The sequence below is a fragment of the Xenopus tropicalis genome, chromosome 5, assembly GCF_000004195.4.
Source record: "Xenopus tropicalis strain Nigerian chromosome 5, UCB_Xtro_10.0, whole genome shotgun sequence".
NCBI lineage: Eukaryota > Metazoa > Chordata > Amphibia > Anura > Pipidae > Xenopus > Xenopus tropicalis.
This window is the reverse complement of record NC_030681.2, coordinates 46,170,647-46,197,939: the sequence shown is the minus strand read 5'-3', so window position 1 is coordinate 46,197,939 and position 27,293 is coordinate 46,170,647. Positions and strand designations below refer to the sequence as shown.

Genomic DNA, 27,293 nt, shown 5'->3' with positions numbered 1-27,293 from the left:
TTTGATTACCTTCTTGATAAAAATCATGCAGGTATTAAAGGTACTTCAAGGCATCTTACCTGGAATTCTGTTAATTTATTCCGGAGTTTCACAAAGATTACTCTGGCTATAAGAAGGAAGATTGGATTGGCTGTCAAGCTGTAGGCTGATTCTCCATCAAGAATAAGACAGCTCAGAATTGTAGCAGACACCGCTTTTTGCTGAAAAATAGAAATGCAAAAGCCATTAACTAAAGTTTGCAAAAAATAGAACAAAAAACTTAAGTGAAAGCAGTTGCAAAAATATAGCACAGAAGTTCTAAAGTTCTAGGTGTCCGTTATTTTACCTAAATATATGCAACTCCCAAATATTGATGTGTTTATTTAAGTAAAAATGTACTATTAATACTTGTATGTAAGTGTTGAAAATAAATCCCTGCCCTCCATTGGAACACTGGCGTATTTTATCTCCAAATGGAATTCATCCATTACTGCTTAAAATGTAAGATTAAATAGGGCCAATGACAGAGTTCTAAACTTTATGGTAAAGGTTACCAGCCAGCATAGAAATGGTAATAACATGGCTACTTTATTAAAGGAACCTCCAGTAAACCTATTTCCAGGACTGTGCTTTAAAAAACAAGCAAGGTGTTATTTAGAAGTGCAGTATCACCATCTATTCTGCTCTTCTAAGTGCTTGCCATGGCAAACACCAGCAATGTACTTGCCAGGTTAGTTTTTTATTCCCTGTCTCCCCCTCCCTTAACAGTTCCTGCTCCCACCACCTACAGCTCCAAGATCCTATGACATAACCACCATGACCCCCCACACAAAGGCTGATAATTAATAGAAGAAAAGGTTGCATTCCTACCAGCGCCACCATCAGATTGACAGAAATAGTTTAATAAGCATGTTGCAAATAGCAATGAATAGCAGAGATGCCTATAAGCCAATGCTGTCCAACTTCTGTGGTACCAAGGGCCGGAATTTTTCCGGTCTCCGTGGTGGAGGGCCGATAATGGAAGCTAGTTTTGACCACTCCCCTTTTTAAAACCACACCCACTTGAAACCACGCCCATGTTATCGCATGATCATAGCCATATTAATGGTGGTAGTACAGCAAAAATCTGCCATACTCTGCCTTCCCTACCCTGCCTGTGTGTGCCATACTCTGCCTTCCCTACACTGCCTGTGTGTGCCATACTCTGCCTTCCCTACCCTGCCTGCATAGGGCAGGCAGAGTATGGCACACACAGGCAGCCTACAGTGACGCAATGCTGGCACTGCTCCTACAGTCTGCACAATAACTATATATTAAAAAACTTTTTAATTGCAGTACAACCACAGTATATGTTCTTTTTAGAGTGTGCAGGGTTTATTTGTGGGTTTCTACTGCTCCTACAGTCTGAGGTGTGAACAGGTGAACAATGTGGGTGATTACAGCCTGAGCCTGAGGTGTGAACACTTCAGAGGGTGAATAATGCAGGGATTAAAAGGTGTGAACAACACAGTGGATTACATTTTTAAACAATACAGGGGGTTTACAGTCAGAATCTGAGGTGTTAACCATGCAGGGGGCCAGTACTGATACAATTTAAAGCTTACACAAAGGTAAGCCAAAGCAGCCAGACAGGTGGGGGGCTACACAGAGGGGGGTTGCGGGCCGCCAGTTGGACAGCACTGCTATAAACCATTCTGCCACAGGAAAACACCATCAGTTAATAGCACTTTCCAACAGAATCCTGCATTACAATTTTTTTTTCAAAATAGCATACAGATTTTTTTTATATTTCATTCTGAAATGTTTTTCAGGTGCCCATGTGACGTGATAAAGTTCAGTCACACTTTACTGCTGCACTGCTAATAATGCTCCCATATACCTAGTGGTAGATATGAGAATAGCATTCAAATGTAAAAGTCCAAATCTGACTCAGTAGTAGGAACAATAGCTTATATGAAAGACCTCGAACCAACAATCAGATCAAAATAGCTTGACTCAACATGCAATCAACATGCAATTCTTGATCTGATGGGAAAATCAAACCTGCAGGATTTTTGGCCCGGGGCGGATCAAGCTGACCAGGCGCCCTAAGCAACCAAGCCGGCCACCTTGCCCCTTCCCCCCAGTGTATCAGGGGGGTGGCTGCACACAATGACGAGCGGCAAGGGCAAGAGAGCGTGTACTAGGGGTGGGCAGGAAAGGTACCTGCCTGGCACACCCCAATCATGCACCCTAGTACTCTTCTCTCTTCTAGTATTTTTACATGCCAATTGGGATCAAATCAGCAATTAAATGCATATATTTATTTCAATTGAGGTGTCTTTAGAAAAAGTAACTTTAAAATAATTTTTGCTGTTTTTGACAAATGTGAGCGAAGTATTATATCATGAACAAAAGATGACACTGCAATAAAAATGATTCATGCTTCTATTTTGTATGTGCTTCTACTCAAACTGGAACCCCCCCAGCATGATTAAAGCTTCTCCATGTGCACATTTCCTTAAGTCATCTTTCCTCCCTTCCTCCTGTCTTCTGCCCTCCAGCTTCAACACTGCCAAATAAAAATAGGTTTTCAAAGGGAGACCCAGTTTTAATTGTCTCTTTCCATAAAATATAACAGACGCCTCTAGCAATGTCCTAAATTTAAAGCACACAGGCAGAGAGAAAAAAATGTTCCAGAGGGAAGGAAATGGTTTAACAGGAAAATCTATACTTTCATATACAGAGAATATATATGTATTTATATAAATATTATAAGAGTAATGGAAGATTTGTGCATCAAAAACATGGACAACTGTCACTAATTACATATTACAGGTATGGGACCTATTATCCAGTATGCTCGGGACCCGGGGTTTTCCAGATAAGGGATCTTTCTGTAATTTGGATCTCCATAACTTAAGTCTGCTAAAAATCATTTAAATATTGAATAAACCCAATAGGCTTGTTTTGCCTCCAATAAGGATTAATCATGTCTTAGTTGGGATTAAGTACAAGTTACTGTTTTAGTATTACAGGGAAAAAGAGAATCATTTTTAAAAATTATAATTATTTGCTTATATGGGAGTCTATGGGGGATGGTGTTTCCGTAATTTGGAACTTTCTGGATAGTTTCTGGATAAGGTATCCCATACCTGTATAATAAGATGGAATCACCTTATTGCACACTGAAGCGATTCGTTCCCAAAAATGTGGACAAAAGCATTTTCAGGCAATATTATTGCTTGTATGTAGAACTCCAGTCTTTGACATATATTCTATAGGTAGCATCATAAAAGTTCTACATGTTTTATGCTATGCATTTGGTATTCCACACAGATTATTAGACCTGGAGGTGCATTTGACTTACACAGCAATATCAAATATGTGTTGTTTTTAAGTGATATATCCCATTACTGGCACTGGGACACTTCCTTCCCGAATGCAATTATACTGCCGGGCGGGTCACATATTTCCCCTTCCATATTTATACTGGCACTTTATCAAACATTTCTTCTTACATATTTATATTAACAGTGAAAAGCATGTTTCTTGTTAAACATATATAACTGCACTTTTCAACTTGCTCCTTTTTAATATACTGGTACCAGGGGCCAGAACTGTGTACGGCACTCATTCTTCCAACAAAATCACTGCAGTTTTATAAAGGTGCCAAGTGACTCACTTACCGTCTCTGAAACACCATGATATTGGCACACTGGGAAGGAAACACTGGTACAGTTGCCTTGGCACTCGCATGCTCTATATCCCTAGCATTTCTCTTAGCTCCTTTGCATTTCTCTCTTGCTGAGGAGTTACACCATAGGGCAATATAGCCACTAAATCAGCAGCTCCAAAAAGAAAACAATCTAACTGCAAAATAAGGGACCTGATCCAACGGACACGATAGTGTTAGTATTTCTTATACTAGAATTCTCACACACATTTGCACTGCTCCAGCCAAAATTTTACCAAACAATGCAACACAAATGCCCTTTAATGTTAGCAGAATCTATTAGCCCAAATCTCAACATTTTACTCTTTTTATGTGCACAGTTCCTACTTCTCTGATTTGCACATAGAATAAACCCTAAAATCATGTTGTTAAGGGAATAGGCAAACAAAAATGGCTAGCTTATGGTAATGGTAGGTGAGCTGCATAAATCCACATTAAAATAATCCTATTTAATTAATTTAATTCTTCCATGTTTTTAATAGACTTAAAGGAACAGAAACACCAAAAAATAAAAATGTTTTAAAGGAGAAGGAAAGGTAAAAAAAAGTAAGCTTTATCAGAAAGGTCTATATAAATACAGCCATAAGCACTAACAGAAACGCTCTACTGAGTCCTCTCTTAAAAGAAACACAGGATTTCTTGTCTCCTTTTTTGGGAACATGTTCTTCGGTATCAGACTTCCTCCCTTTTAGGGCTCATTCAGGTTTGGAGCTTGAGTCTGCTCAGTTCTCTCCTCTCTCCCACTCCCTTCTCCTGCACCCCCCTCCTATGAGAATGCACAGGAACTCACTTCCCCCACCCATAGGAATGTGTGATCTGAGCTGCCAATGGCTATAACTGCAGCAGGAAGCTACCAAGACCAAGCTAAAATGTCAGCTGCTATCAGAGGGAGTTCTAGGTGGCACTAATGTGGCAAATCTATTGGCAGTAAAATGACTTTCCTTTTCATTTAAGGTACTTAAAATATAATCTACTCCTGCCCTGTACTGGTAAAGTGTGTTTGCTTCAGAAAGACTAGTATAGTGTTTGAGATCTCTCAGATGTTGAAGAAGGGTAGGAATTCTGATGCAACTTCACAGGTCTGTGGTAGTCTTGAAGATGACAACAGTCCTTAATAGTTGCGTAGAAATGTGGGTATAGTCTGTAAACAGTTACTTATTAATGTGGTACTTACTGCCATGAATTCCTACTTTTCCCTGTTCGTTTTCATGCCAAAAATACAATCACAAGGGTAGCCATTTGCTTTCTTCACACATTTACCAGAATGATGTGGGCTAGACAGTCATTCTTCAATGTTTACTTGACAGTTATCCCCCTGCAACCCATTTGAGCAAAACACATTTATTCTCTTTTTCTAGGTGGAAAGCTTATGTTGGCTACACATGATCCACCATTAAGGCAGCTACAGGCTATGACTATAAATACTTTTGTCTGAGAACTGCAGTTACCTGCTACAGAAAATACAATAGATACAGCCATATATTCAGAGCCATAAATTCAGCATGCAGACAGTTTTACCTTACTAGATCTCATTAGTGTAAATTATGGAACAAACCTTATTTTTGTCTTGGTATAGAGAAAATAAAAACCTTTGCTGTCCAACACATGGAACAATTTTCTTTACCAAAATAGGATATTATTATTTCACAAGCAAATATATCAAATAACAAAGATAAGAAAAGACCACTAATTAATTTAATCAATACAATGTAAAATTAACTAGAAATTCTGGCAAACTCTTCTATTAGTAATCAATGTGTCATTGCAGCCACAAACAAATCACACTTTCATTATATTATTCGCTCAAATCAGTGTTTCTTAAATGTCCCTCATGAAAGAAAAGCTATTTTCAATTTGTCTAACCGCAAGATGTAATCCTACCAATCTGACAATAAACCGTCATCTTTACTCACAACTAGCCCCACAGTTTTGGAAGTTTGGAAGATGGCTATGAGACCCTGTTCCACCTAAACTTAATTAAGCAACCTGAAGGCAACACTGCTTTGTTTTAACTGCTAGAGTTAATGAAGCTTCACAAAACTACCCTTGGAATTAATGAACCTCACAGTTTAAAACCAACTTACTTGTCATGTATATATTATAAAATTAGAAAATCACACTTTCATTATGTTAGTGCTTTTCAAATCAGCAAAAGAATGACAGAAGGGCAGGAGGTTTACACTTTAATCCAAGTAAGGAAAAGAAATGCTGCAAACATCAAATGATTATAAAAACGAGTATAATCAGCCTGATATATTGGGACATAGATTTAGCATGGCTGTTGAGAAAAGCTTGTAGACAAGCACAAAGAAAACAGTGACATGTGGGATAATTAGGCGTTTTTAGCTTCATATTTTAAAAAGTAGATTTTTCATGTCAGTATCATTTCACTAAGAATATTAATGAACGTGCAACTAAACTGGTAAAGGGGATGGAAGATTTAAACTATGAGTTTAGACTGTCACGGTTGGGGTTGTTTAATCTGGAAAAAAGGTGCTTGCGAGAGGACATGAGTACTCTGTGCAAGTACATTAGAGGGGATTACAAACATTATAGGGGGTGTTCTTTTTCCCCATAAAAACGTTCAGCGCACCAGAGGCCACCACTTTAGATCAGCGGAAAGGAACTTTCATTTGAAGCAACCTAGGTGGTTTTTCATGATGAGGGCATTGAGAAGTGGAATGCCCTTCCTAGTGATGTTGTAATTCTATTAATGCCTTTAAGAGGGGCCTGGGTGATTTCTTGAACAAGCATAATATCCAAGGCTATTGTGATGCTACAATCTACAATACAGTATTGATGTTGGTATATATGGTTTATGTATGTAAGTATATAGATAAGTTAGTATAGGTGTGTGTGCTGGGTTCACTTGGAAGGGTTGAACCCTATGTAACTATGTAATTAACACCTAATGCTGGCAGGTTGCTTGGGTTTCTGAACAAGGACACACTGTTGACCATATTAGTACCCAGGCACATTTATAATCTACTTTTAGCACACATTCATCATTTTAATTCTCCATGATGTAAGACTATATATATCCAGCAGACTGGATAAAAAAATAATCTGTCTTAAATTTATGCACCTATTCCCATTAAGAGAGTTATAAAAATTGATTGCACCAACAGAAAGTCCATAAGTAGGTTAAGTGTAATAGCTGTTTATATACAATTTTTTAAAGGAAAACCTCAGCAACAACAATATAGTTGGCTTCCCAATACAGTTATTGAAAATAAATTGACTTATGTCACATGTAACCAGAGGTCACTACACCATAAACATAGAATTCCTATATGGTTTGAGAAAATTCCTGTCATGTGTTCAAAATTAAAAAAAAAATTCCACTAAGTAACAAAACGCGATTGTATGCACAGTGGAGCACTTTGCAAGCCCACATTTATGAAAAGAAAATTCCCTGTGTATTATCCAATAATTGCTGTTACATGTTGGAATTAAGCAGCATGAACTGCAAGAGAAAAAGCCACATCCCTACAAAATATTATTACACAGAATATGTTACTGCTTAAATGGTGCGTTTCCAGCAAGGATGATTATATCCGTCCTGTCTCTATCCAAAAGCCTAATTTTGTTAATCCACAAGACATTTTTACAGCTTATTATCAATAGCTTATTCATGGGGGGACTCACCACTCTTGGCAAACAAAGTATGGAGCTGGAACTTGCTCAGAATAAATTATACTGAAGGGACCTTGTGGATATACACAAGAGCAAAGTGATAAATCATTCTCATTTCACTAATACAAAGTTTCAATTAAGTGTAATCAAAAGCACTGAGCATTCATCAAAATGAGAGATCATTCACTTTCCAGATAAGGTTAATTCAGTTTTATTCCAGCAGGGTTCATATGGAAATCGGACGTCATGGTTCGGAACCTGCTTGTATTCTGGGATGTCCTATCTCCCTGAACAAACAAGTCATCAAATATACTTATCGCTGGCTTTCAGCTCTATATCATTTCCCTACAACCAATCTCTTCCGTGAGTACTGGTCTGCTATGCATGCAGACTATTAATGACCAGTGTCTCTTTCGGCTCAAGGCAATAGAGAAGCAGCATCTAACATAAATCAGTGCTCCACCATGACAAAAGCTTTTAAAAAAGGAAAGCAAAATACGAGAGCTGTCTATGTTATTGAAATTGGCAGTTTCTATAACTTGATGGAATGCTACTATAGAAAAATAAAAAGCTGGGTGATGCTTATTATGGGTGTTTTATCCTTTAGTATGAATTTGGGAGGTCAGTTTGGCATTAATCAGAAAAACCTGAGCTCTTAAAATGTATTGCAATTTTCTGGCTGGTCTTTATCATACTTGATGATCGGAATGCTAATTCCTTTTTTTAGAGCTTAGTATTCATTTTCCATCCTTCATACTCAGTGCTAAGTGCAATAAGTGCCCCAGACTTTTTTCTAACAAAAAAATCAGCCATTTCCGTTTGTTGTATCAAGAAAATAAAAGGGAAGTATTTACAGGTAGTGGATCTATCATCATATTATAATAGTATCAGAAAATCATTATCCAGGCAAGTCTTAAATACAGCAATGCCATATCACATAGTGTTTTACCAAACAAACCTTCATTGAACTAAAGCCTTAAAAATATTTTATATACCATAGTTACAGTAAAGGTTGAGGCAGTAAGCAGCCCTATAATGTAACGGTCTGGAGCTCCCCATCATCTTATCTTTTTTGGCCAAATTTTTGTGCCAGTGGCAATACACATGCTCATTGTGCTCTGGGCTGCTGTTTTGAGATTGTTGGAAATTATCAAAACTTTAGCAAAACATCTATCATAAACATCAAAGTTACAGTGCTGATTATTAATCAGTTATGATGCAGAATGTACTGGATAATATTCTGCTTTCGAATGTATATCTGAATTACTTTAGTCTTATATTGTGAATTTTATATTGTATATATTCTGTATATTGTGAGTCAGTCCCTAAACTCAGGTAACTGACAGCAGAGCATGTGCTGTGAATCAACAGAAACAATGATTACTGGGGACATCTTCAGAGGTACAGCTCATCACTGCTAAAGGGCTGTGGTGGCCTTGGGTGGATACAGATGCCAAAAAACAAAGGAGAAGGAAAGGCATTTTGGCATGTTATTGCCAATAGATAAGCCACATTCTCACCACCTAGAAGGCTATATTTATTCTGCAGAAAGCTTTACCATACCTGAGTAAAGAGCCCTAGAAGCCGCCTCCCTTTGTTTAAGATAGCAGCTGCCAATTTAACTTCCTGCTGCGTCTGTAGCCATTGGTAGCTCAGCCCACACATGGTAGGAGGGAGTGAATTTTTATGGGACGGGGAGCAAAAAAAGGAATGGGGGTGAGGGAGAGAGGAAAGAGCTGCACAGACTCATGCTCCAAACCTGAAGGAGCCCTAAAGGAGAGGCAGTCTGATATCAAAGAATATGTTTACATAAGACAAAAAATCAATGCAATATTTCTTTGAGTGCTTATGGCTTGTATTTACATAGACCTTTCTGATAGCTTACTTACTTCTCCTTTAAGTTGAAGCATTTCTAGTGTGATTCTTTATTGAAACTGAGTTCTCCTTTGTGGCATGGAGCTCCATATTAAAGAAAGATCTGCATACCTGTAAAATATTTTTCCAAAGCCAGGCAAAAACACCTGCAATTAGGAAAGAAGCCTCACTCCTATGCCAAACTAATTTATTCAAAGTAAAGCACCAGTAAGTGTTACCATTTCATTCTTAAAAGTGGGGCTTTATAAGGCTTATACAATTTTGCAGAAACAAAAATTTTAACCTATGCAATAGGCCACCAAAAACAACGCCCAAAACAACACCTGCAATTAGGAATGACGCCTCACTCTAATGCAGTGCAAAACAGATTAATAATAAAATACCAATAATGGTCAACATTTCATTCTTAAAGCCAGGCCTTTGTCAGGTCCTCTACAAAATGTGCTGAAAAAAATGTAAAATAAACGTCATCATATACCTTAAAGTAGCAAAACACAAAAAGTTTACACATAAAGTTATACACTTATTATGTTTCTTGAACATCCCCTTTAAAGGTAAAAATATTCTAAAACCTGTCCTTATGAGCAAGTTAAATCACCATTCCATTGAGAAGTCCCCCATATGTTAAGCTTGCCTTATCTCAAAACCTAACAAAGGTTGCAACTAAAATATGGGAGGGGTTTATTAGTGGGCTAGTAAATTTGTTTTTAACTTATTTGTAAAGACAAAAACAATCTTTAAATTTGATGCAGAAGGCAGACAGGGTCAATAGCATGGCAACACTAAAAGAAAATTTGCTGCATATTACTTGAGCAAGAGTGGGTGAGGTAATGCTTTTTAATCTATCTGCAGTGGTTATATAGACATGTCTGGGGTTAATTTATTTGTCATTTTCTGCAGTGATCTTACATGTCCGAGGTAAATATGGTTATAGTCCATTTCTTCAGCAATCTTACTGGTACATCTGGATTCATATGCTAGGTATGTTAGTGGCATGTCAGAGGTTAATGAGATTATAATACATTTGTGCAGTAATATAACTGGAATGTCTGGGGTTTATATGTTAAGTGTCTATTTCTGCAGTGATCTTACTGGCACATCTATGGTTAATGTGCTCATAATTCATTTTCTGCAGTTTTATTACTGGTCTGGTCAATATGGCTAAAGTGTCTAGTAAAGGACTTAATAAGGTTGTGATAAGAGCAGTGCATTTTTGGGTCTGCAAGATTCACTTTTATCTAACCTCGAGACAGCCCTGCTCGTCTGTGTACAAAGCAGGGTGTAGGTGGTGTTTGCAGCAGTGAGTGCATTTATGTTTGGTCAACCCCTGGGGTTAGGTTCTCCGGTTTGCCCCAGGTACCCCAGTCCGACACTGTTTACTTTCAACATTGCATTTCACTTCCTTTGCAAGTCTGCTGTGTCTTAACAAGGGTGCACCTGACATCTGCATATTTTTCCCATTGTCCTTTAAAAAAACAAAATAACCTGCACTAACTGCTTGGTTATCAAATTAACCTTGCGATACTGGCATTTGTTTCATGTTTTATCTCCTGACCTTTTGCATAAACACTTCTGAACTTTCACCATCTGTTCTATCCCAGACCTGTTTCATTACATTGGTCACCTCATTATTTGACTCTCTGGCTTCTTTCCCATATATTTACTCCTAGGCACTCTAGAGTGAGGGACTTGTGTGTCTACTTAGTTCCCGGGATGACAACCACCATCACTACAAGGGTATCCTCAGCTCCAAAATTTGTGTTCTTTTGTAAATTGTATTAAAATTGCTTCTGTGTTAGTATGGGCAATACATGCTTTCTGTGAGTACTCTCTAACGGTCTTACTATTCAGCTATTCAGTCAGCACAAAAAATATGCATTTAGGGTGCAAATAAACTCTTGACTAAATAGGTGGTTGAAGGAAGGTGTGGATATAGTACATGGTTTCCCTGTGCCTATAGTGCGGAGTACTTCACCTCACACCTCAATCACAATTAATCAACACTAAGGCACTAGGTGCCACTATATTGATGTTAAATGCTACACTGGCATGTGGCAACCCAGCCCAGGGTTGAGAAGGTTACAGTGTATAAAGTACAGCATTTCCAAAAGTCCAGTTTCTCCTTAGGAACAACTTCCAAAAAGCTACAGATGCCAGGAGCAGAAACTTTGCTCCAAAAGATTCAACTGAACCCCAGGACAACAACAAAGGAACTGGTAAAGGTAATGAAGGCATTATGTACCCCACCATTAAGAAGGCCCTACATTGCTAAAGCCTGAAAGTCTGCAGTGCAAGGAAAAAGCATATAAAAACATTAGACTTAAGTATGCAGATGATCACCAGGACAAAGTCCTAGCCTTTTAGAGGAGGGTTCTTTAGTCAGACAAAGCAAAAATTTAGCCAAAATGATCATCACCAAGAAAAGGTTATGCTGTGAAGCTGAAGAACACCATCCCATCTCAATCATGGGGGTGGCTGCCTCATGCTGTGAGGGTGTTGTGCTGGATATGGGACGCTAAACTTCAGAAAATAGATAGCATCACGAAGAAGAAAAGTTATGTAGATTTTCTGAAGCAGCACCAAGAAATTAGCCAGAAATATAAAAGGTCACAAATTCGTCTTTCAACATGACAATGCTCCAAAGCTATAACAAAATGACTTAAAGACAACAAAGTGAAAGTATTAGAGTGACATTTACAAAACCCCGACCTCAATACCAGGAAACCAAGTGGGACTGAATTGAGAAAGCAAAAAGGTCCACAAACCTTACTGACTTACTTCAGTTCTGTCAGAAGAAATGGGACAAAATTAAAGTAACATGAGTATAAAGCTAGTGGAAGGCTACACCAAGCTTTCAATTCATGTCAAAGGCAATGCTACTAAATACCAGCAAAGTTTAGGTAAACCACTGACCCACTAGAAATTATAAACGAGAAGTAAAAGTTCACCTGTATGCTAACATGATAAAAGTGAAGTTATAAAAAGTTGGGTTTTTAACATACTTAGCATAGGTATATGTAAATTTTAAGAATCAACTGCATAAGCTGATGCAAGTGTTTTTTTTAATCAAACCTCATTTCCCATGTAATGGCAAGAGTTTGAAATTGAGCATTTTGCTATAAAAAAAACCCTGAATTCCCAATATAATTGCTTGGAACTGAGGGAGCAATGCAGGAAGCTGATAACATACCTCTGAAAAATGTTCAAAGAGAGAAGATGGTAAAAAGTCCTGTGGTATTGAAATGATGGGAGGACCTGTCCAGTTGCTTTGAACAAAAAGGTGAAGACAGCTTACTCCAAGCAGGAACACCATTAGTTGTCTAGAAGGAAAACGTGGATAAGCTTAATTGCACTTTTTTTAAGCTGCACAATCAACATTGGGTGTTACCCCCTATCTATATTGTAATCATAAATTACAATTAATTCACAGTGTTTAGGGCTGTGGCACACAGGGAGATTAGTCACCTACAGCAAATCTCCCTTGTTGCAGGTGACAAATCTCCATCCCACCAGCGAAAATGTAAATCGCCGGTGGGATGGCATACGTGGCCGCCGCAATTTCGCGGAAGTTTCCTCTAAAGGCAAACTTTTCCCGAAATCGCGGGAAATGTTATAAATGCAACTACAGTTGGATCTGAAAACTCTTAAAACAATGAAAGAGAAGTCAGGTAACAGGAATCAGAGCCACTAGTACAAAGAGTTTAAATGACCAGACAGATACTGGTTTTAATAATAATGACATTTTCAAATACATTTATATAATTTTCTTAAACAGTGCAAGCTGAAAGTCTAAGAAAATTATAAAAAACGGCCTGGCTAAGACTAAACTAAGTTAAATGTTCCTTAAATAAAAACATTGCCCAAAAATGTAAGTATAATATCCTGTGTTAGCCACTGAGATATCTGTTCCACTAAAAAGTGGGTCCTGACACTGACTCTTCTATTATGTGTTTTTAAATATATATACAGTCATGGCCAAAATTGTTGGCACCCCAGAAATTTTTCCAGAAAATCAAGTATTTCTCACAGAAAAGTATTGCAGTTACACATGTTTTGCTATACACATGTTTATTCCCTTCGTGTGTATTGGAACAGAACAAAAAAGGGAGGAAAAAAAGCAAATTGGACATAATGTCACACAAACCTTAAAAAATGGGCTGGACAAAATTATTGGCACCCTTTTAAAATTGTGGATAAATAAGATTGTTTCAAACATGTGATGCTCCTTTATACTCACCTGGGGCAAGTAACAGGTGTGGGCAATATAAAAATCACACCTGAAAGCAGATAAATAGGAGATAAGTTCACTTAATCTTTGCTTTTTGTGTCTGTGTGCCACACTAAGCATGGACAGCAGAAAGAGGAGAAGAGAACTGTCTGAGGACTTGAGAACCAAAATTGTGGAAAAATATAAACAATCTCAAGATTATAAGTCCATCTCCAGAGATCTAGATTTGCCTTTGTCCACAGTGCGCAACATTATCAAGAAGTTTGCAACCCATGGCACTGTAGCTAATCTTCATGGGCGTGGACGGAAGAGAAAAATTGATGAAATGTTGCAATGCACGATAGTCCGGATGGTGGATAAGCAGCCCCAAACAAGTTCCAAAGAAATTCAAGCTGTCCTGCAGGCTCAGGGAGCAACAGTGTCAGTGCGAACTATCCGTCGACATTTAAATTAAATGAAACGCTATGACAGGAGACCCAGGAGGACCCCACTGCTGACACAGAGACATAAAAAAGCAAGACTACAGTTTGCCAAAATGTACTTGAGTAAGCAACAATCCTTCTGGGAAAACGTCTTGTGGACAGTTGAGACCAAGATAGAGCTTTTTGGCAAAGCACATCATTCTGCTGTTTACCGAAAACGGAATGAGGCCTACAAAGAAAAGAACACAGTGCCTACAGTGAAATATGGTGGAGGTTCAATGTTTTGGGGTTGTTTTGCTGCCTCTGGCACTGGGTGCCTTGAATGTGTGCAAGGCATCATGAAATCTGAGGATTACCAAAGTCTTTTGGGTCACACTGTAGAGCCCAGTGTCAGAAAGCTGGGTTTGCGTCCTAGATCTTGGGTCTTCCAGCAGGACAATGACCCCAAACATACGTCAAAAAGCACCCAGAAATGGATGGTAACAAAGCGCTGGAGAGTTCTGAAGTGGCCAGCAATGAGGCCAGATCTAAATCCCATTGAACATCTGTAGAGAGATCTTAAAATTGCTGTTGGGAAAAGGCCCTTCCAATAAGAGAGACCTGGAGCAGTTTGCAAAGGAAGAGTGGTCTAAAATTCCCAGTGAGGGGTGTAAGAAGCTTATTGATGGTTATAGGAAGTGACTGATTTCAGTTATTTTTTCCAAAGGGTGTGCAAACAAATATTAAGTTAAGGGTGCAATAATTTTGTCCGGCCCATTTTTGAAAAACACTTTCAGGGCAGAATATTACAGGTAAGAAATTATGTTTTATGTAAGTATACATTTTTAAGCAATAAAGTTTGAAATTGACTGAACTTAATATATTAAAGTGTGCAGGTCATATGTATTGTAATGACATTGTTTTGCAAATCAAGAGTAAATTGCTCTCTCTCTCTAGAGACTATTTTCATCCTGAAATCATACACTGCTAAAGAAGAGCAGTCATTACTGTACATATTTAAAAATGGTCTACATTTGTAATAGTGTCCATTATGATTTATGCCATACATATTTCAGTGCTCCCTAACCTAACCTTTCCAAATATTGATATTTTCTAATTACGATGATTCATTTTCTTGATTACTCAATATAGCCTTTCAGCCATTCTCTTATTACAATGCAATAGGGATGCTAAATTAATATATATATATATATATATATATATAATACAAACATAGCAATTATATTGCTATACATTACATACAATGGATAGTTTCTTTGTTTTTCTGAGCTATTTTTGCATAATCCACACTATATGGGAAACCCATGAAATCAGAGTCTCATTAAGGCATATTCGTTATCTTGCTATGACTTTTTACATTACAGTTTTTACCATAGACTTCAATTCTAAATTATACATTTTCCCTAGTGTTTATATGTTTAAATGTATAAAACATTTCCTTTCTGTTACTTCCCAAATAAAATATTGCTTGTATGGGTACAAAGCTGTACATAATTCTCTATATACTTTACAATATATGCAACATTGCCTATGTTCTGGATGAATAAAATCAAAGATGGTGTTTGTATGAATGAATATTATAACTAGTGTAGGTAAATGAGTAATAAATGTCATCTTGTACAGGAACAGCCCATTGTAGTGGAGTTTACAAATAAAATTACCTGTTTTGAACATCAGCTGGTCCATCTAAGAATGCAGAAATCTGTCGTACCAAATAAATTTCTATATTCTCCTCTGGGACTGGTGCAGTGAACATTTCCATTATGAGTGGAGAAAGCAGAATGCTTTCAAAGTTGCCCTCAAACAGCGATTGCAAGAGGGCTTCAATTTCTGGTGAAAGAAAAGGATAGATATACTTTATTTTCACTTTTTCAGGAAGAAATTCAACACACACTGAACAAGCATTTTCAAGAGACATAACAGTTGTTGACAGGTCCAGAAACCAACATACTTCTTAATTTAATTACTTTTTTTAACGGACCGAGAGTTTTTAAACTCTTTTCCAGTGGCAGCGACTTTTATCAGCCAATGAGTGCCACTGATTTATATCAACTCAAACAGCTCTACAACATGTCTATTTTGGGAGAACAATTTATGCCCTTTCATGGGGGGCCACTGAGAGTTTCCTGTTTATGGATTTATAACTCGATAGTTAAGAAACAGAGTCCAAGGCTAGACAAATGTAACAAGGGAACAAGTGTAAAAAAAGCTGATCTAGTTTTTTATAGTAATTTTTTCATTTACACACACTCTACTATCAAATATTAGAAAGATACAGTTAATCATGCACATCTTACTGCAAAACTCAGAGGTGATTTCTTAAATGTAACATATCTAATATATGTTAGATGCAATTTATAATACATTTTACACTTTTAAAAACCATAAACACAGTTAAAACTGCAATAGTATCGCTCAAAACCTTTGGCTCAAATCTTAAACTCTTTCAACAAGACCATAATTTCCCTCAATACATGAGGAGAGTTTTGTTTACAAGGGCAGCTGTAGAAACAAGGATTTACAGTAAGCTCTTATAATACTACAACCCTTATGCAGTCTTCCATCAGTGTGACTCACACATTTCAAACAATACACAGTGAAGCATTTCCTTGCAGGACCAGGAGGACCATCGGTAGGGGATCAAAAAACTAATGTAGTCCACGGCTGACAAGATTTTCTAACCAGCCTGACAGATATCTAACCAATTTCCATCCAGATAACGACAGGCCTGATACACAGACCTACAAGCCAGCTATCCTGTCTGAAGAGACCAAACTGGCACCTTATACCTGTTCATGTATGGACAGCTTTAACTGGTAAAACTGGAAAATCTGGCTAGAAAAAAAATACATGAGCAGGGGATGTGGTCCTTGGTCAAGGGGTCTGCATATATTTTTTATATATATCATATTATATATAATCACTGGACTGGGAGCTAAATATTTGAATCAACCTGATCTGGGCAGCATGGTGGCTCCGCTGTATTTTGGAAAAAAGTACCACCTAAACCACTGTGAGTCATTATGAATGTGTTGTTTTTGATTGTTTGTAAATCAAAATCAAAATTCTGCAGTATGCTTGGACAGACAGGCATGAGTATATCAATGTCACCTTCTGTAATATAGTTAATCTTATTTTACCACTCTATCCAACACCAGTAATACAATTATAGATTTTTATCTCTTCTACAAATTTATATAATTTACCAAATTATTTAATAATCACTAATAAACATACAAGAAACTGCATGGTCCCAACCATCACCCCCCCCCCCACCAAAAAAAACCAACTCACTAGCAGAATATAAGTAAATGACTATAAATATTGCAAGTTTCTCAGGCAGTTATATTTAGCTTTTAATAATAGCGCCACTGTTTCTATTAGATACACAGAGTTGACTTCAGGACATGGTTGTCATTGCACTTGTCTCATATATTTATACGCTTCACATATTTCATTGTGCAGTCATCCATTTCTCAACATAAAGGAAGACCTTAAGAAATGCTTGTTCCTATTATGGTGCAAATTCAGACCTCCAGTGGTATCTGGAAGGAGGGTGTACATGCATCAATACTTTACAAGTGTTTTCAATCAATAACATGTTTTTATATAATAAAAGCTATGCATTTCGTTACTTGGTCCATTTGTTTGATTTTCTTGGCATATTTCACTCTTAAAATGAAAGCCTTAAGATATGTTTTTATAAGGCATAGGGTTGCTACACCATCCCATTCCAGGGCCTCCTTCAGGGTTCTATAACCAGGAAGCAGGGTACTCATGTGAATGAAGAACCTACCCTAAGCACTGCATTGTTTTGAATAAGCCTAGGGAGAAAGGGAACAGAGAGATTTATGTACACTTTGCATGTTAGAAAGGCTTTTCATAATTTAGCCTTGAATTCTATGAACCCACTTTTTGGATTAGTAGCCGTTTTTTGTTTTTTTTTTCTTTTTTGAGTTTTGCACATCTAAATTCTGTCACAAATTACCATAATGAGATAATCTAGCACTGGCCAATTCATGGTGATAATTGGATTCACGGAACCCTACCACTAAGATTTATATACTGTATATACTCGAGTATAAGCCGATCCGAATATAAGCCAAGGTACCTAATTTTACCTAAGAAAACTGGAAAAACTTATTGACTCGAGTATAAGCCTAGGGTGAGAAATGCAACCGCTACTGCTAAGTTTCAATAATCAAATAAATAACAGATAAATTAATAGATAACTTTAGGGAAAGAAAAATGCTACAGTAGCAGACAAAAGCAAGTTTGGGAACGCTAAGGAAGCTGCCATACTAATTATCAAGTACTTGGACCCCAGTGTACAAGTCCCACCACAGTACTACAAAAATAATTTTCTGACATTTTGAAAATCAGTCTTGTGATTGCAGTACAGCAGCCCTGCCCTGCTTTATGGCTGAGATTCTAGTCGTTAGGGCAGTAAAATTCTCTGACTTTTCTGTTATTATTTTTTTGTATTCATCAGACTGTATTTGTGTGTGGTTTCACACAGGAAGAAACAGGCAAATCACAGTTGATGTAAAAGCAAAAGGCAGGTGTTTATGTAGTGTAGGCAGTGTGAAAAGGACTTGCTTGGTGCATAAATCTTCCTTACATACAGTATAAAGGGAAAGTCCTGTTGGCAGCCATTCTGCTGAAGTGCCAAGAAGATGTAACACGCACCCAACCCCCCCCTCCCCCCCCCCCCGTGAACGGACGTGTGTATAGTTAGATCAGGGGATGGGTTACTTGTACTAAACTAATGGCTTGTCCCGAAGAGCTTACACTCTTATTACACAGTTACAATGGCCACCACGCTTCCACTCCTACTCACCAATGACTTGCCCCTTGCTGGTCCCCTTGCCCGCCACTGCCTTAAGAACTCCCCTCCTTGTTAGTGGCCGGAGACTGCCACTCATGACAAGCCCATCCGTGCACCAATCGCCTCCTTAGAACTACATATCCCCCAATGCGGCGCGACCGGACATTCTGGGTTGTACTGAGCAACTTGTGATTGGCCGTGTGCTGATCTTGATCTGAAGATGTAACGTGCTCGCATGCACCCCATCCCCCCGTGGACGGAGGTGAGTGCGTGCACGTTACATCTTCAGATCAAGAGTCGGCAAGAGAGTGAACAGACGTCTGTCCGTGCGCGCACGCACTGCAAGAGACGTACGAGGTTTATACTCAAGTATATACGATATGTATGTATATCTTTATTTATAAAGCCCTACTTATGTAGGCAGCACTGTACAGTAGAATAGATTAATACTAACAAGGGGTTATTAATATAATAATAGATAAATACAAAGTATAACAATAAATACAAATAAATACAAGATACAGTTGCAATAAGTTAAGAGTCAAAGACACAAGGAAATGGAGGTCCCTGCCCCATAGAGTTTACAGTCTAGATGGGAGGGTAATTTGCATACACAATTAGGCAAATATAAGTGCTGTAGGTTACAGTGGATGACACTGCAATATAAGTGCTAATTCTCAAAATCAGGTGCTGTGCGAGTGCTTCAAAAGGTAGTCTTCTCCGGATTCTGATAAGACAGAACAGGCATGGGTATATTAAAAAAAAAAGTGTTACGTTGTGGGTTGGGTCAGGAGTGTTAGTGCAGGTTGAAGAAATATTGACCAACACATAACTAACATGCACGGCTCAGTTTGCTCAGGAAGATATATGCACCTTTTTAATGTTACCCCAGTACCAAAAAATCAAGGAGCGCTATGAGCTACTGCATAGAGAGAAAAAAAGCAAAAATTGTATTTTAAAAAATTTGACTTATCTGCCTAGGTTTTAGGAGTGTTCCTAAACTTTTTTTTACAACTGTAAACTGTTTTACAACATTTACTCGATCAGTCCTTAGAAATGCTACCCTGAAAAATCACAATGCCTGACTGAATGCTGTGCAGCCTAAAAAAATGGACAGCAACACAGAAAGGATTTTTGCCAGATGCATTGCCTGCATTATCAAAACAACACTAACTTCTCTTGCCCTAAGTGTTTGTCACTAGTCATGTGGCTTTGTCAGGGGCAAATAGTAACATCATGAATATCATGAATTTTAACATAACAGTGATTATTCTTGATTGGCAGTGTTCTTAGAACCCAATATCACTGTAAATATTTTAATGCTATATTATCTTAGAGGGGACATATTTTGTGAGAAACAATACTGTGCCAATGAATTATACTCTATGGGGCAGATTCATTAAATCATGAGTTCGAATCCCGAATGGGATAAATTCAGATTGGATACGAAAATTATCACGAAAATGCTTGCGAAAAAATCGTATTAGTCACGATAACATCATATTGGCGATCCAAAATTTTCATACCGAACGATTGTAAACAGCGGGAAAACCTTTCCGATTTTTTCATGCAAGCATACGAAAAAGCCGCGCAAGTGTACGAAGTTGCGCAAGCGACGAAAAATTCGGCAAAAATATGCACGGAGTGTTTGAATGAACGCTCCCAGCATTCATTTCTTAGTAAATCTGCCCCTAAGTATAGAAGGATTGTGCTTTAAAAAGTATTGTTTCCGGCTGATTTATTGAAAATTTCTCCAAAACCCCCACTAGTCCCCCACATCTATTCCATTTCCTGGTGCCTCCTTTCCCAGGCTTTGCAGGAAGGCCGGCGGCACTCAGCCCACGGCACTGTAGGATAGGAATCAATCAGCAGCATGGTTGACCTGAGAGGGAACTGAAGCCTGGCTTTGCTTGTTTGACTGCAGGGCTGTGATTAGCTATCCCCCTCCTACTGTGCTTCTAGCAGGGACCATTAGGGCACTCCCACCCCTCATCTCAAACACAGACAGGGACCATAGCAGATCTAAAGGGTGATCCAATAAAGGGGCCATTTTTACAGATAGTAGTCATTTTTAGCCCAGAGTTAAAGCAGACAGATATTTATCCTATGTCTCTTTTAACATGTAACCTAAGCAGAAGTAAAATACAAAGGCAACAACCCTTGGCAGTAGGATTCGGAGACTTAAAGGTTAAGTTATGAAAAAGCCTTTATAACATGGAAAGAGTATGTTTATGGAAAAAGGTCCAGCTAGTTTTTCATCCTTTTTCTTTTCTGTATCAAATTATTTTATTTATTGAATAAAGGTTAGGTCTTGGAATGATCTGAATCCTCCTTTTTAGCTGTGCCATAAGAGCAAGAGGCTTAAAGGAGAAGGAAAGGTAAAAACTAAGTAAGTTTTATCAGAAAGGTCTATGTAAATACAGCCATAAGGAAAAGCTGCACTGAGCCCTCTATCAAAAGAAACACAGGATTTCTTGTCTCCTTTTTTGTAAACATGTTCTTCGGTATCAGACTTGCTCTCTCAGAAAAATCCTTCATTCCAGAGGCCAGAGTCTGTGCAGCTCTCACCTCTCTCCCGCACAAGAATGCATAAGAATTCACTACCACCTCCCTTAGGAATGTGTGATCTGAGCTACCAACTGCTAGAGCTGCAGCAAGAAGTTACCGAGACCAAGGTAAAATGGCAGCTGCTATCTTAAACAAATGGAGGGAGCTTCTAGGGCTCTTTACCCAGGTATGGTAAAGCTTTTTGCAGAATAAATATAGCATTCTAGATGGCAGTAATGTGGCAAATCTATTGGCAGTAAATTGCCAAAATGACTTTCCTTCTCCTTTAAGTTTACAGGACTATAAAAATTAGTCTATAGAATTATAAACTATAATTGTCTACTTTTGTCTTACCACCAGGAGTGCTGCATCACAAACAAATATGTTTCAGGTTGTGTCAGGCACTCTATGTGCACATTTTTTGCCACATCTAACAATACAGATATTCTTCCACCAGTGGCAGATTTCTAAATCCTCTACATCAACCTGTATGTGCTTTATCTGGCATGTAAGGATTGCAGTTCTGTATGGAGGGGCCTGGTTTCATGACCGATGGTGCAGATGTGTGCTTTAATCTTTGGCAACCTCTCAAAGACATTATGAAAAGTTTGGTGTAGGGCAGTGTTTCCCAACCAGTGGATGTTGCTCCCAGTGGTCTCAAAATAGGCGTTTATTTTTGAATTTCTGGTTAGGGGGCAAATTTTGCTTGCATAAACCCAGTGTAAAGCCAAACAGTGCCTTCTGTAGGCTGTCCATATAGGGGCTACTAAATAGTCAATTATAGCTTTTATTTGTACCCCCAGGTTCTTTTTCCATGCTTGTGTTGCTCCCCAACACAATGTGAATGTGGCTCACGGGTATAAAAGGTTGGGGATCCCTGGTGTAGGGGATATATCTGTTTGAACGCATTATGCTATGACTGTAGTTGTTTTATTGCCACTAACAGTTGCACCACCATAGCTTCTGTTTTCCCCTTTCCTGGGAAAAAGGTGTGCCCAATAACCTTGTTGGAGATACCCAAGGTTGTAGGTTCTGGTATTGGTATTTTGCGGCTCCGCTTCACCCTTGGTTCTTGCTTCTATGATCTTACAGGTTCCTTAAACACTTTGAAAGATACTGCAAGAGAGCAACAGGGTGATATATTGTACAGTATTTCTGTATCATTTGCACACCATATATGTCGAGAAAGAAAAAAAGAAAGAAAGAAAGACCTAATGAGGAAATCCATTTATCCCAGCAGAGAGATAGAAGTCACTTCCTATTGTATACTTTTAACTTTGCTACAAGACTATAACAAATAATTGCCTCCATTTCGCTACATTTAAAGATGGTTTTCGAACACTCCAATTCATGTGGAGTATTATTAAGTTGCACAAAAACCCTCTAAGCCACAATAAACCCCAAATCCCAAATACACGGAATATATTAATATTAGAAAAAAATAGGACTGGCTTCCAGTGTAGTCAGAGGCTAATAAACCAATACATAAAAGAACATTAAAAAAAAATCTTAAAAAAAAGGGAACATGATAAATGTATTAACATAATTAGAAAGAGTAGCATTAAAAAAAGATTCATGCAGTCTGCAAAATTCACAGAAACGCCAGCACCTAAGGACCTAGAATTAAAGTAGCCCGGCCACAGGCTACATATTACAAAAATATAATACATCAAAGTACATTATTGGTACAGTGATGACTTGTTTACAGTCTGTTTGCTATAGTCAATGCCTATAGAATTGTAAAAATCCCCCAAAATTACCATAAGAGTTCCTTATGTGAAGTCTCATTATACAAAAGAATACAATGTTTTATCATACAAAAAAAGCAATGAAATCAAATGCGTTCTTCAGTTTTCTAAAGTACTGAATTCTGAACAAACCCAGTAGAAAGAAAAATCACCATAAGATTTGGAGAATAACTAACCCAATAATTTAAACCAAACGGGGTCAACAAGAATCTGTTATCTAAAAACCATTATTCAGAATGCTGTGGCAATGCTATTTCCAATTGTGCCAATTTGCTTTTTCACTTCTGTAGGCACAAGAAACAATGGGCACCAACTGTGTTGGTTTGGAGAAGATCCGGGGATTTTATTAAAAATGCATACTTATACGTAACTCTATTTATATTAAATATTCAGATGGACGATACATGAAAATTAATAAGAAAATAAATGTGAATCTTCTTTTTAAGCAAATATTATTTTAGATTACTCTGCTGAAAAAACTAGGACTAATATGGTAATCCAGAGTGCCAACCACCTCTCCTATTTAATATTCTGCAGGCAACTTCAGAAAACTGAAGAGATGCAAAGGCTTTTACACTAGTGATTACCTTTGTAGCCGGTGGAAAGGCATTTTCGAAGTGATTAGTCACCTGAGGTAGCAGAGATCTATAGTGGGCAACTAAATCGCTTCGTGGCACATTAGCCTAAGGGAGACGTAAATGCTTCTTTCCTGAACACACCCTTCCTTATGCATAAGGTAATGAGTTGAATGTCCTAGAAGGGATTAAAAGGTTCAAAGATCCAGTATTTTATGTCATACATGGAGGCTTTATATTCATGAATTGTATGCCCAGTTGAAACCTTGCCTTAGGGTCATTAGGAATTTCCGGGTACAGTATTTATAGAAATACAGTGAATTGCAGAACTGCTTCTCAAAGTCCTCAGTGAAAAGAAACACCACATTCCTTTTATTCTGTATGCATGATCTTCTGTGTCATACTTCCTTCTCTAAGGAAAATCCTTCAGGCACGGCACAAGTCTGCTCAGTTTGTTCCTCTCTCCCCCTCCTATCTCTGCTGTGTAATCTGAGCTGAAAGCTGTCCTATGCCTGCAAGCTGCTGCCTGGAAGTCAGACCAAGCTAAAATGGCAGCTGCTATCTTAAACAGACAGAGAAAGATTCTATGGCTGTTTACTCAGGTATGGTAAAGCATTCTGCAGAATAAATATACTGTATATACTCGAGTATAAGCCTAGTTTTTCAGCACCCAAAATGTGCTGAAAAAGTGACCCTCGGCTTATACTCGAGTCGGGTGCCATGGGTCCCTCTAGACTAGCACCCTCTCTCCTTTGTGTGCAAATTAGGCCTCCAGTGCCCTGGCCTAGGCTCCCACTAGCAATACTTATTTCCCCTTACATCTCCTCCGGGACTGGGTCTGCTGCCAGTTTGCCAATGTGCAATGAGATTGGGGTAGTACTCATATTGTTTTTGTTGACCCTCTTCTCCGCTTACAGAGCTAGTTTACTGTTTTTCTTTGAAATAAATATTGAAAAACATATACCCCACTGATGCCTCAATTAATGTAATTTTATTGGTATTTATTTTGATTGTTAAAACTTAGCAGTAGCTGCTGCATTTCCTACCCTAGGCTTATACTCGAGTCAATAAGTTTTTCCAGTTTTCTTAGGTAAAATTAGGTACCTCGGCTTATATTCGGATCGGCTTATACTCAAGTATATACGGGTAGCATTCTAGCTTGCACTATTGCAACTAATCTATAGGCAATAAAATGCCAAAATGCATTTCCTTCTTCTTTAATATTTTAATCCTTTTTATTTACTGTTTTCCATGTGTATGTCTCTTCTTTGTAATATATTTTCTTTGTATATGCACTGTTTATTTCTGTACTATTAAATATATGTATTAAAAAAGTGTGTCATTTTGCTGTAAAATAACTTATCACTCTGAAAGCTTGTGCCTAAGTGTATTAACTCTTTGTGTGTGGAAAGTTATCTGTTTATATGTGACCAGTAAGGCAAGAGAGAGTTTTTGAATGTAAATTAACCATTTGGTTGGAGTACTTGTTGAATTAGAAGAAACTAACTCTAAATACAGTGAGAGAGTGTAAATGTGACCATACACAGGCCGATTATAGCTGCCAATATTGGTCCTTTAGACTGGGCACCAACAACGGGCCTCCCCAACTAACATCTGGCCTGAAATTGGTCAGATCTCGATCAGGCAGATTTGATTTTTACATTGGATCTGGGACCACATCGACTAGTTTATGCGGTCCCCGAACAGTGGACGGTGCCTATCCCCGCCGTTCTAATTTGATTGTTTTGCCCTAGAGCAAAATGATCGAATTAGCCCGATATTACCCACCGCCTCTTCATGCGAGCGGAGCTTACAGTGTATGGCCAATTTTAGAAACATTTTGTGTATTGGGAAATATTAACTGTTTTAGAGAGCAGGGAGATATCTATATAAGGTATCTATTTCCTGTTAATAATAGATGGCGGCAGCGAGTAGATTTTATGGGTGTTGGTATGTTGTGGGCATCTGATCTTAGTCTAACCTGTGTGTAAGGTGACTGAGTGTATGGATAGAGAAGAACTCACCAGCACTCCCTGGCTCCTCCGAAATGTATTCCGCCTGGTGTACAGTATCATGAGGGATCGGCACACTCCAATCAGAATTATGATACATAGATGCTGGCACAACAAGGCAATTGTAAGCAGGGAGAACCCTGCGCATTTATTTAGTGCAACAAAGTAACGTTTCGGGTGAACCCTTTCGTCATGCAGGGGTTCACCCAGAAACGTTACTTTGTTGTGCCAGCATCTGTATATCGTAAGGTGACTGAGTGTAACCCACTTGTAGCCACATCCCAGAGTCACAAGCAGCTGCGAGTGCCATTTTTGTGACATAGCTGTTTAATGTATAGGTTATGAAAACTGCTTGCAGATGAAGTATACCAAATATAACAACAGTTTTTGCTGTATGCACAATACAGTTTTTTTTAAAGTTTGTTGTACACCACTTGCTTTCTCACCTGTATCTGAAGGTCTTTGATCTTGGTCAACATGAGATGATGCTCGGAAGCCCCTGAGGACATCCTTTTCCAATGCAACCCACATCCAGAGAGAGGGCAGATACCAAAGCAAATGTGAAACAAGATTACAGAGTAAATGAATTTAAAGTAGATATCCTGGAAGATGATTTTCAGCAGCAACCTAAAAAAAAATTCAACATAGTTAGATTTCTAAATGTATATGTTGATATACTATTATATAGTATATATATAATATACTATTATATAAGCTTTCACCAAAAAAAGGCTCCTTTACTAAGTATATATAATGCTTTAATGCATACAGTTACACGTACTTACAAATGAAAGTATTCATTGGCCTTTAAAGTGTTCAATTAAGTCAGGTTTTATTGCCTTCTGTAACAATTTACAAAGAACAATGTTTTTGGTGTTGGCTCCACTAGGGTGGACAAATACAGATTAAATGTTTATTCTGAATGGGGAAAAGAACCACAGCATAGCGACAGTTACTACTGTGTTTATACATTAAAGGAAATGGCAAGCCAAAATTTATAAATAGTACCAATGGATAGAGTTACAATTGCTAAAGAAAAACGCCACCCTTTTGGCTCAATTACAGCATAAAAAATGTTTAAAAACTTACTTCTAAGTTTGTGCTCTCTGCAAAGAATGGCACGGCCATTTTGGAAACGGTATACCCACTTCCTTGCCTTCACTATCTACACTGCGCATGCGCAACCTTCTCTCCCCCTTCCCCCCCAGAGCGCGCCCTCCTGTGCGCATGCGCAAACTTTCCTTCCCCCCAGCCTAGGCGCGCATCCGTGCGCGCTTCTAGGGGCCGGCTCAGGGGATTTGATTGACAGGGAGCGTGCCTGCTTGTGCGCGCCCCCAGAAGAGCCAACTGCGCATGTGCAACTTAAATTACAAGTCCTCAAGTCCAGCCAAGCGCGAGGGATCATGGGAAATTTTATCACACTGCTCCTAGGATTTCTTTGCGTTTCTGCTTCGGTTCTACTAAACTGTGGAGATATGGGGAGACTTAAGGGCACACCTTTGACACAACAGATGGTAAGCCTGCAGCCTGAAATTAACTCTTATCTAGCCTTTCCTTCTCCTTTAAGACAAGTTAGATAAAAACAATAGAAATAACTTCACCTGCCACCTGTGGTATGGTTTCAGGTCCCAAAGTGTGAAATCTTATGTATTTATATATGTCAGCACTGTGACAGTGCCTTTATACACACTGTTTGTGACAGGTCTCTGTTCATACATGTTGCTATAG

General features: G+C 38.3%; 1 protein-coding gene across 2 annotated transcripts in view; it reads right to left on the bottom strand.

Moving 5' to 3' along the window:
• ttc27 (tetratricopeptide repeat domain 27) overlaps positions 1 to 27,293 on the bottom strand; it is a 226,126-nt gene that overhangs the window by 198,519 nt on the left and 314 nt on the right. The window contains exons 1-5 of one of the 2 annotated variants that reach the window (XM_018094257.2): positions 26,655 to 26,674; positions 26,012 to 26,192; positions 15,517 to 15,685; positions 12,396 to 12,525; positions 60 to 200 (exon numbers count right to left, since the gene is read on the bottom strand). In XM_018094257.2, the coding sequence (XP_017949746.1) occupies positions 60 to 200; positions 12,396 to 12,525; positions 15,517 to 15,685; positions 26,012 to 26,096 (525 nt within the window). In that variant the 5' untranslated portion in view covers positions 26,097 to 26,192; positions 26,655 to 26,674. Of the gene's footprint in view, positions 1 to 59; positions 201 to 12,395; positions 12,526 to 15,516; positions 15,686 to 26,011; positions 26,193 to 26,654; positions 26,675 to 27,293 lie in introns of those variants that run through there. The other variant, XM_002934458.5, reaches the window with a different exon arrangement.